Below are 12,140 nucleotides of genomic sequence, written 5' to 3'. Positions count from 1 at the left end.
GAGGTTCCATGTCAACCTTTGTCTACAGCTCACTCAATTCTTCAGGTGTCCGAAGGATAGACAGACAAACATCACACAGAAAAGTGATTTTTACATCCCACCGGCATAAAAAAAATAAATTATGTCACCCTACTGAGTGACAAGCTTCAATGACGCTCAGCCAAATCCTATGGAGGATATGCACCATCGTACAACTTATTCTTATCTTTTTAGAAATGAAATTTCATGCAAAACAAAGTTCAGGGATTACATTTTTCTCGAGGTATCTTAAAGATAGGCTACATGTGATTGTTATGTCACACGTTTAAAAACGTCATATGCAAATGTTGTACGCAGTTGTTTTTAACAAATTCTGTTTGTTCCTCGATTTTCTCGTTACCATCACGGTTAACCATATCAATATGTCGCCTACGTTTAGCCAACCAAGTCCTATATGTTGACACGCTTAATCAACAAACTCGATGTGGCCTGTAGAAGAATTGAAGCTCCAAGCAAAATTTCAAGTTGAATGGTAAGTTCAATCTCGAGAAATCGTGCGGACAGGTAAACAAACACAAAGAAATGAAACTTTTCAAGGTTGTCGAGTTGGTTAAAACCTAATTAAAATGTCAAGATTGAGACAGCAAACCCAAAATATCTTATTTCAATTAGAATTTAAGTTTTCTCCGTTATCATATAACTGTATAAAAATATTATCTCCTGAGAAAAACGTAGTTTGCGAATACCTGTTTACTTACACCATGCCACATAACTATTAGCATCAAGTAATGTATTATACACTATATGTTACTCTATGGTATTATGTACTATGATCGTTGTACAATAACTGAATTACTGAATTGCGAGGTCATAAATGGTATGAGTCGATAAAACAGGCCATCTGCTTTAGACCATTACAGTATATAGCTGCTCGTATTGATCAACATTAGTGGTTTATCAAACTCAGGTATTTAGCCTATTCAATTCCAGGAGAAAAGGTAGATGGTGTTCATTTGATTTCTACCGTTGTTGCATTTGACTAGCTTTACAGCCATCCCCGATTCAGTTGTAAACCGCAAAAGGATAGAAACGGGGCATTGAGTTGGATATTGGCCATTTAATAATTATTTTACACCGATGAATAGAAAACACATAAATTATTTTCAATTCAACTAGAAATAGTTGTTGCACTGTCTTTAATTAACTGTAACAAGTCTTGATAATGACGCTTTTAATATGTGTATACATTTAAATCAATAGCTTTATGTACACAGTTCTTTAACACTATACGAAACCGTCTTTAATAAAGATAATGTGCACAAATATCACATTATACACCGTAACTGGCTCGTTAGAATTTACGACAGCTGCTGCCAACCCGTAAAGTATATCACTCCAGCACTGTGCGTTATTGAAGGCGCTGTGCCATTACTCGGCATTTAGTGTGCAACAACAGATGGACAAATTTCTTGTTCTTATGTGCTAGCTTTTCTTGTAACCATGACTTATTTATGCCCATGCAGAAAATCATTTAAGAGTGACTCGCGGGAAAATGATCGCTCGCCGCAAACCGAGTTAGTATCCGCCGCGGCGCGCCGTGGAATAACGGGCGACAACGTAATGTTGTCGATGTCGTCATATTGTGCCGGCAATACAATTTGTATGTAGTGTTGAAAGGTCGATTCCGCCTACACGCATTAGAGCAAGACCGCCAATAAGGTTCAGGTCGAGGTTCGCGACCAGGGTCGCCTCCAGGCTCGTGCAACCCGTGCCCCCGCTCGGGCGCTGTTTAGGGAGGGCGCCCAATCAATGGGGAAACGTTCTAAACCGGGATTTTACTTTACAATTATATTCGTAACGAGAGTAGATACCGTTTCATAGTATCACTATCTAGTGGGTTTCGGAAAGTTCCTGTGTCACAAGCACCGCTTTCTCTACTGCAGTGGAATCGTAGCGGCGGCGTACGGCGTACTTAGGGACTCTGGGGAACAAAAACTGACAATGCTATAATTCTACCCATAACGTTAGCATAAAATAACATTGGTAGTTAGTTTTAGGATATAATATAAAAGTCTTATATATTGATTTATGAGTGATGGTTAGCCTTAGTTACTTCTATCTGCCCCTGGAACCAACCGGAACTCCGCTCGATTCGATAGCGCTCCTGACATTACACAGCACGGCCATGCTCACGCTGCGCGGGCATAGTACTCAACGTGGACAGTAATGTTTTTGGGCTCTTACATTGAGTAATTCGATTAGAATCCTATCACCTCTCGTTATAAACATTTTGCGAATATCATAGTAATCTGTAGTCACTGGTATAAAATTTATAAACTAACGTCATAGAATTCACTTTAATAAGTGATGGGTGCATAGAATGGGTGAAGAAGCTGTTGGCCATGTTCAAATCTCCGAGAAATAAAACCCATTTCCTTTTTTCTAGAAGTGTCGATCGTCGTTTTCCAAACATTCGGTTTATTCAATATATAGGCTACTATTAAGAAATTAAATGTTATTAATCTACTCCTCCCAATAAAATATAAGTTGATGAGTTCGGTCCCTATAAACCTACGCCACTAATCTATGCTATCTATTCCCCCTCCCTCTTATGCTTTCCACTCATAACAAGTACTTGTACCTACTAAAACCATGTATAGCCGTTAAAAGTTTGGAGGCTTTGTCATTATAGAGTGCATATATATGACAAAAATAAAAATATATGGTATGAAAGTATGTGTACACTACATTCCCACCAGTGTACATGACATTTTTGTGTAAATAATAGATCTATTATCTTCCTGTATCTTCCATATATACTACTTGTATGAAGTTAGAATGGAGGGTAGGCGTAAGGATGTCAGAAAGAATCGATTGTACTGCACTCGTAAGCGCTCTACAGAGAGTGACAGAGATACGATGAGAATGCTAAGGTTATAATGGAGGGTAGGCGAAAGGATGTCAGAAAGAATCGATTGTACTGCACTCGTAAGCGCTCTACAGAGTGCTCAAACAGAGATACGATGAGAATGCTGAGGTTATAATGGAGGGTAGGCGTAAGAACGTCAGAAAGAATCGATTGTACCGCACTCGTAAGAGCTCTACAGAGAGTGCTCAAACAGAGATACGATGAGAATGCTGAGGTTATAATGGAGGGTAGGCGTAAGGATGTCAGAAAGAATCGATTGTACCGCACTCGTAAGCGCTCTACAGAGAGTGACAGAGATACGATGAGAATGCTGAGGTTAGAATTGAGGGTAGGCGTAAGGATGTTAGAAAGAATCGATTGTACCGCACTCGTAAGCGCTCTACAGAGAGTGCTCAAACAGAGATACGATGAGAATGCTGAGGTTAGAATGGAGGGTAACTGGTAAGCGTAAGGATGTCAGAAAGAATCGATTGTACCGCACTCGTAAGCGCTCTACAGAGAGTGCTCAAACAGAGATACGATAAGAATGCTGAGGTTAGAATGGAGGGTAACTGGTAAGCGTAAGGATGTCAGAAAGAATCGATTGTACCGCACTCGTAAGCGCTCTACAGAGAGTGCTCAAACAGAGATACGATAAGAATGCTGAGGTTAGAATGGAGGGTAACTGGTAAGCGTAAGGATGTCAGAAAGAATCGATTGTACCGCACTCGTAAGCGCTCTACAGAGAGTGCTCAAACAGAGATACGATAAGAATGCTGAGGTTAGAATGGAGGGTAACTGGTAAGCGTAAGGATGTCAGAAAGAATCAATTGTACCGCACTCGTAAGCGCTCTACAGAGAGTGCTCAAACAGAGATACGATAAGAATGCTGAGGTTAGAATGGAGGGTAACTGGTAAGCGTAAGGATGTCAGAAAGAATCGATTGTACCGCACTCGTAAGCGCTCTACAGAGAGTGCTCAAACAGAGATACGATAAGAATGCTGAGGTTAGAATGGAGGGTAACTGGTAAGCGTAAGGATGTCAGAAAGAATCGATTGTACCGCACTCGTAAGCGCTCTACAGAGAGTGCTCAAACAGAGATACGATAAGAATGCTGAGGTTAGAATGGAGGGTAACTGGTAAGCGTAAGGATGTCAGAAAGAATCGATTGTACCGCACTCGTAAGCGCTCTACAGAGAGTGCTCAAACAGAGATACGATAAGAATGCTGAGGTTAGAATGGAGGGTAACTGGTAAGCGTAAGGATGTCAGAAAGAATCGATTGTACCGCACTCGTAAGCGCTCTACAGAGAGTGCTCAAACAGAGATACGATAAGAATGCTGAGGTTAGAATGGAGGGTAACTGGTAAGCGTAAGGATGTCAGAAAGAATCGATTGTACCGCACTCGTAAGCGCTCTACAGAGAGTGCTCAAACAGAGATACGATAAGAATGCTGAGGTTAGAATGGAGGGTAACTGGTAAGCGTAAGGATGTCAGAAAGAATCGATTGTACCGCACTCGTAAGCGCTCTACAGAGAGTGCTCAAACAGAGATACGATAAGAATGCTGAGGTTAGAATGGAGGGTAACTGGTAAGCGTAAGGATGTCAGAAAGAATCGATTGTACCGCACTCGTAAGCGCTCTACAGAGAGTGCTCAAACAGAGATACGATAAGAATGCTGAGGTTAGAATTGAGGGTAGGCGTAAGGATGTCAGAAAGAATCGATTGTACTGCACTCGTAAGCGCTCTACAGAGATACGATGAGAATCCTTCTTTTGATCTCGGATCCTTTAGTGCCTGGCAAAAAGGAAAACCATAGCAAAAAAGTTCATTTATTTCATGTCTTATCGGTTGTCACATAATGATATTAACTATTCATTATATCACAATAACATAATCTGTAGTAATAATTTCCTTAAAAACAAGACAGGCGAAAAATATTAAGTAAACGAATTCTCAGAACAGCAGAAAAGTCTATAATTTTCTTCATAGTTGATCATCACACAGGAATTTACTCTCATCATCATTATTTACCATTCACAATATTGATATCAATAATAAACGACGTAGCAAATTACAATGAACTCTACAGATAAAAAAATATACAACAAATTTAGAGAACATAAAATACACAAGGTAATGCCCCTTGCACCTGTTGTATAGTCACGGGCCAGAGGATGACCCAATTATTCACTCGAATGAGAAGAGAAGAGGGGATGTAGTCTTAACAATGGTTGTACTAGTACTCGTACCGGGTAAAAAACAACAGCTGTGAGCGTGGGAAAATCATCGCGGATAACTGTTCCGGGTACCTCCCCCCTCCCACCACCAAACACTCATAAGTTATTACTGGCACATCTGGTTCGCTCGGGGAATCGGCCAACGACTATTAAAGGCATTGCGGAATTACGCAATAATTGATTCGAATACTGGCACTGATTAAAAAACTTTCAAAGAAGCAATGTTTTTATAGTAGGTTAATTAAGTGGTGTTACTATGAGGAGGGAGGGGGGTGATAGAATAAACAACATTAATCCAACTTGTCTGAAATACAGTTCAATATTTTTCGATGAATTAGCCCTATGTTACTAATAGAAATTTTGATGTATTCAGATTTATTCCAAACTACCGGCGTGGCGAACTCTTCAATAAGATTAACCCCCCCCCCCCCCCACCAAAGCCAAGTCCTAGTTACACCACTGGTTGATTATCGATTGTAGTTGAACATCGACGCAGTTTCAGTCTGTAAATCAACTATCATTGCCTACAAAATAATTGTCCTTACTAAATTTTAAAACGGTTCAAATTTTGAAACAAATCGTTTATTATGCGAAAGTAATTGTTTTTGCATTTATAGCTTGAAACAACAAGTTATGTAACATAACATCGATTTATTGTAACACAACGCTAATTTATTTAGAATACAACGGCATTTGAAATGAAATTAGTCGTTACAGCTAAGGTAAAGATCATCCATAGGCTACTCTACCGCAATCACGTAATGAAATATAACTTTATGCGATCTGCACAATTTAATAGCTGTAATCAAACAAATGGATCAAACAATAAAGACCTCATAAAATAAATTACTTCATAAATTAACTAGTACGGTACATATAAGTTAGGTTAACGTTAGAGAACAGCAGTTTAAAAAACTCAAACAAAAGTGAGATGAATAAATTTAATTTATTTTCCAAATCATTAAAAAGTTACTGTAATTATTGTAATAAAAATAGTAATTTGTTTGGAAATTTGTATTTTTTTATCCACTTATGCACTCACTGTCTTTGACTCTGAAAGTAGAAGACGCTTGAATAATTATTATTTCCTGTACAAAAATGGTTCTAGTTTAAGCGTATTGCAAAGTAGGCTATTATTAGATTCCTGGGACCTGCATATTTATTGTTACTCTTAAAACCAATGTGGTTGTCTGTAATATTAATAAATTATTACGAAATCTCTCATTTAATAGGTAACACTTAGCCTATGTCAGGGATGGATGATAACATAATGTCTTACCATACCTAGGTTCCTCATGTTACTAAGTCTCTAGATTTTCTTGATTTTGCCTTTAAAAGTCAGTCTTAGCACTTTCTAGTCTATAGAATGTAGGTAGTCTTTTTATGCACGATTATGTTTTAGGTGTTACAATTACTGAAAAATGTTATCAATAATATTACTTTATTAGTACTTATGCAAAACTTGAACTTCATAATGAACTACAAATCATAAAGTTATTAATACCTACCTAATATAAGTGACTAGCTGTTTCCCGCGGCTTCGCACGCGTCTCTTAAGCTTTGCCCGTATATTTCTTTGCCTTCAAATAGTGTTTGGCTATTTAATATACGTAACTGTGTCGTAATTGCAGTTTATAATGTGCAGGCGCTTTGATAACTTTTATATCTTGCAGTACAGCCTGGTGGTGAGTTACATCAATGGGCATTGCATATAAACCTTCTACATAGAAAAATACAAATAAATGCAAATTTTCATAGTGATCGGTCCAATAGTTTCTGAGTCTATAAAGGAGAAACCCACAAACATTCATTTATATATACTACTATGCTTTAAAACTATAAGTGTAGTAATTAAATTATATATAAATATATTTTTTGTCGCATTATATATGTTTACAAAGAACAGCTGATTAAAAATTTGAAAAGACTCTTTCACTTAATAACATATGTTTGCTGCAATGCATTTCTTACGGGTATTTCTGTAACCAGTGGGGCGGAATCCTGAATCGGGAAAGGGATAAAAAGTATCCTATAACCTTCTACAGATCAAGACGAACAAATTAAAAAAAAAATTAGGCGAATCCGTCCAGCCGTTTGTGAGTGATGCTGTTACACACGAACAGTTTCATTTTTATATATATAGATTGCAGTAAAATACCAATGCAACTGATACTGAATGACATATAACTTGAAGTGAACTACTCATTAGCCCATTATAGCCCATCGTCAGCATTTGCAAATTAGACAATAGACAAACCGTCAATATTTCCAATACGCTTGGAAATTTCCAATACTATCTTTAACTTTTAAATGTACTATACAGAGAAATAAAGCCTAACTTGAATATACTAATATCCCGGTCTTCCACCATCCTCCCATGTGGTCTAGTGGCTAGGATATCTGGCTTTCACCCAGAAGGCCCGGGTTCGATTCCCGGCATGGGAATAACTTTTTGCGTCGTTTAGATTATGTCATTATTGTAAATCACATGTAAAAAATACTTATTTAAGATTTATTGCTGTTTCCAAGATAAGGTTTAGTATTTTAAGCGTCTCGAATATATTATTTATGCATTTGCGGATACCACAAACTTGAGATAAAATCTTAAGTGCAATGCTGTATTCATATTAATGTTTTTGTCAATAAGGAAGATTGTGTTATGGTCTAACCTATATAATTGATGCTGGAAGTTCATTGTTTAGAATAATTAATTTATTAATACTAAATACTAGCCTAATAGAGCTTTTATTTTTCTACTATATATAAACTAGCACACCAAACATTAAGATTTCATAACTTAATTTACAAGTGGTTTGAACTATATTTGTACATTTCTTATCTAAGGCATAAAACTAGACTAATAATCATAATACACTTAAGTATTTTTCTTTTTAGGTCCATATCATCAAAAGTTATTTTCCTTTATTCTTTAAACAAAATAATACACAGAGTGAAATCTAACATAAATTTAATTTATATGGTATTATGAATATAAAATAATACAATTGAATAATACGTCATACTTTTATAATGTAATTTATTTTAATCGTATTTCTTTACATGCAAAAATGTATGTCTATTGTACATACGAGTAGGTAAACAATCAATGTTATAAGAATAGGCCATCACTGGCCATATAAATTAAGTTGGCGTTGCTTTTCCGAATCAACATTCTGCAATGGGCTAAGTAACTTGGAAAGACTAAATCATTAATTCATAATTGAATCTCAATATTTGGATAAGAACATTTTGTGAATACGTCAGTGTTAATATTTTATGTCATACTGTGGAAATTTTAGAAAAGCCAGCTAGCCAATTACTTTGTATATATTTACAGCATACTACACCAATTGAATTGCATTGTATCTTATACACGTAATAGACACATACTGTAAGTAAGCAGTATTCACTGTACAGTGTGGATATTAATTTAGTGGGTGTACGCAACAAGTGACTGAGATCTGACGAGCTTCCACACAAGTGTAATGTTTATTATTTGACGTTTGACATTATTATAATATAAAATTAGACTAATATATGGCATTTAAATCATACTTTATATATCTATCTACCTTAGCGTCCGTACAGCATCATACCGCAAAGAAGGTCGCCGCAGAGGGCGGTAAGGTTGTTGCCGACCGTGATAATGAGATCTTCGCAGCCAGCCACACCCACAGTCCATCTGTAATACAATACACACATTTTACATTTTAATAAAATATAAATTTGAGAATACACTGTATCCCACAACCAATAAAATATTTGTCCCATGTATTGTGGAACACAAATAAATGTTTCAAGAAACATGCCGATACATTTTTCAGGATTTTTCATCGTCACTCAAAATAATCTTCGATTTAGAATCCATTGATTCGCGAACATAATAATAGTTACCGATTTTACCGGGAACCTAGTCGCATCAGTTTCTTATAAACTTTGCCGTGTACTCTTATTATACCAGACCCATAACTGTATTTAAACATATGGGCTTTTCCGGTATACCAACATGCCAGCTTCAAAGCAGTGCCCACTGGCATTTCTATCAATCTCTATCTCTACTGCATTAATAATATAGCAGCTTCACATATAACCCAATGTCGGCATCCTAATGGCTTGTCTAGTAACCCTACCTCACCAGCCTCAGGTCGTCGTTATAGCGATATAGCAGCTTCATATATAACTCAATTTCATCATCTCAATTAGTTCTCTAGTAACCCTACCTCACCATTATAGGCGAGTAATAGCATACACAGGCTCCGCCGAAGATCCTATTTCGCCAGCACAAGGCAGCATCGGGAAACGCAGACCTCGTTGGTAATCCTTGTATATTGGTAAACACTGTCAAACGACATTAAAAGTCAAGTATATTATTGTTACTTGAACTTGAATTTTATTACACTGTTCCATTTTAAGTTTGATTAGATGAGATGTATAGCTTTTAATTCTTCAACTTGTTAAGTGGATTAAAGCAGCTAATATTTCTACTTCTGTCAGTATAAGTTTACACAGTTTTCTATTTTCTGTCTATTATATGACAGAAAATAGAAAAGAGTATGTTATAATACTCTACATGCTGCATTAACAATCTTTGCATATTTTTGGTTAATTGATAAAACTGACCTTGAGTTTGATAAAAAAAAGAGTAACCACTTAGGCTAATTTCTATCGAAATTAATAATAAAATCGCTTTTAATAACGTTACTCTTACATTAAAGACTATAAAATACTGACAAAATCTTTTATTTCCAAGACATATCAGATTATTCAGATTATTAGATTAGTGTTAGAGAGAGCTTCTTAGCCCTAACTTCGCCTGATAAAATAAGACATCTTTACTTTACTTTTTTTATTATTCCTAAAACTCAAGTAAATATATTTTATTTATTTGAACGGGAATAAAAGAACTATTTTCATCCAATGCAACATCATGATATGGAAAGTAAAATAAATATGCCCTTTTAAATAAAAAAAATACTTTAGTGTTAGAGCGATAAAAATCATGCAGAAGTTAAAGAGGGGTTTAATTGTTGCAGACTAACAAAACTGTACACGTGTAAATATTTATTTAACTGTAAAAATATTTTCTTCCCGCTCAAATATTCCTGTCACCACCAATTTCGAATGAAACAAGTAAAAGAAAAAAATGTTATACATGATTATAAATAAGAAACATAATTATAAAATATTCAAATCATTACTGAGAATTTGTAAGGACAATAGAATTGTCATCCGGATATTTGCCACATATATTGTTACATATTACAGAAATAAAACACTACGTTTCGAGGATTGAAATCTACTCTCTTCATCTCAAAAAAACCTTAAGACATACAATAGATTTCAATCCTCAAAACGTAGTGTTTTTTTGTAACTTACAACGATGGGAAATGTCCGAAATCCCATTATCCTTTTAAATCGCCCATCGTCAATAGAAAATATTAAACAAAGGAATAAAAAATGTGTTATATATTGAATATATTAGTCATAGTAGTATGTACAAAATCCGACAATTCAGTGAGGAAATATTTAAATATTTAACTGTGGGATATTATTATATCAAACAAAACAAAACAGTCTCAAAATTTTTAAACAGTAAAAGCAATCCACAGCTAGAGCTCTGCAAAACTAGATAAAGTTTACGATTCAGATAAGAAGTGTACAATTGTATACACAATTTTTCCATTCATCTCTATCGTAAAGGAAATTCATCTTCATCACCATGTCCATTGCCAAACTTTAGGCAAAATTCATTATTGGAGCGTTCTACAGAGGGTATAAATTACAGCATTTATCCCTAGATGCTCTTATACTTGCTGTCTGACTTTAGTTGAAACCTAAACGCTACCTCCACCAATCAGGATACTACCGTAGTTAAAGAAATACTGTACGAGGAGTATATTTTATCCATGGTACTATATAACACTACATGTCATTAAAGTGAATACAAAACTTTGTGCCAGCTAAATAAAAGTTGTACTAAAACTTGTACAAACTATATATACATAAACATTAAAACTGAATTATTTCACGCAACCTATAAGGTTAATTTTGGAAATATAAAAACAACTGTCCTTTTTAGTAATGTGTGTGTGTAAATAATTATTGTGACGGACATTCATGTTTGTCTACACATCAGTAACACAAACAGTTACAGTTTGTTAAGTACATAAGATGTGTATAGGCTTCTGTTGATATCAAATAATGTTGAAAATCTGTAAAATAATTTGCTCACCTTGAAATATTTTGAGTGACAGTGAGACCGGCAGATGTGGTGCTGGACTGTGACATGCACGTCGCCTATATCCTGTACACGCCCTCACACACAGAACAGGGCCGGCGGCGGCGGTGGTGGCACGATGCGACGCTGACGCTCAGAACACACACTGAGCACACATGTGCAGGACAGGACATTCACACTCACACACGCCCTTGTGGCCTTGTCACTGTCAGTCTTCTTCACGCGCAACACTCAAAATGGCAAGATGAAGTTTGTATTCAACTTCCTACTTACAAGGAAACGGTGGAAATCTTCTAGGAATTGTAGGAACGTCTTACATTTTGTAACGGAGAAGAAAAAGAAAATTCACTTTTAAACATGACTTCTGATTATGGCCGGCTCTAGTCTCATTGTAAGCACGATAAGTACAAGCAGAAATCACGGTGGACACGACTATAATGTGTTATTTTGAGTGACATGTACCTAATGAGTTAGATATTTGGTGACTAAAAGTTTGTTATAGAATCTGCAAAAATTAATATCATATGCTGAAATAAACTAAATAGACCGATACAACGGAGTATCGAAGGATGTGACAGAACGTAACGAAATTCAAAGGACAACTTTGGAGATTTTTGACCTTATGATCCCAAAATCAATATAATTCTTCCTTAGCTCAAGAGGTACCTATGTATCAAGAATCTAGGACTTTTCAATCAAGAGTTATTCTCCAGCACGTATCAGTTCGCAGACACGATTTTAGGAAGGATATGTCCTTAATACATAAATGGTAA

At 36.0% G+C, this 12,140-nt stretch overlaps 1 protein-coding gene and 1 non-coding gene across 5 annotated transcripts in view; one reads left to right on the top strand and one right to left on the bottom strand.

Annotated features, from left to right (window-relative positions):
* Positions 1 to 11,434, bottom strand: part of LOC124357421 (pleckstrin homology domain-containing family A member 6) — a 194,270-nt gene extending 182,836 nt beyond the window's left edge. For 3 of the 4 annotated variants that reach the window (XR_006921942.1, XM_046809213.1, XM_046809215.1), the window contains exons 1-2: positions 11,362 to 11,434; positions 8,702 to 8,811 (exon numbers count right to left, since the gene is read on the bottom strand). Coding sequence is in view for 3 of the 4 variants with exons in the window: in XM_046809213.1 (XP_046665169.1) it covers positions 8,702 to 8,811 (110 nt within the window). In the remaining variant the exon portion in view is untranslated. Of the gene's footprint in view, positions 1 to 8,701; positions 8,812 to 11,361 lie in introns of those variants that run through there. The other variant, XM_046809217.1, reaches the window with a different exon arrangement.
* Positions 7,503 to 7,574, top strand: Trnae-uuc. Its single transcript has one exon. It is a non-coding gene; the product is annotated as a tRNA-Glu (tRNA).
* Positions 11,435 to 12,140: the final 706 nt, after the last annotated feature.

This window comes from Homalodisca vitripennis, chromosome 3, assembly GCF_021130785.1.
Source record: "Homalodisca vitripennis isolate AUS2020 chromosome 3, UT_GWSS_2.1, whole genome shotgun sequence".
Taxonomy (NCBI): domain Eukaryota; kingdom Metazoa; phylum Arthropoda; class Insecta; order Hemiptera; family Cicadellidae; genus Homalodisca; species Homalodisca vitripennis.
The sequence above is the reverse complement of the archived record's forward strand: the minus strand, read 5'-3'. Positions and strand labels throughout refer to the sequence as shown.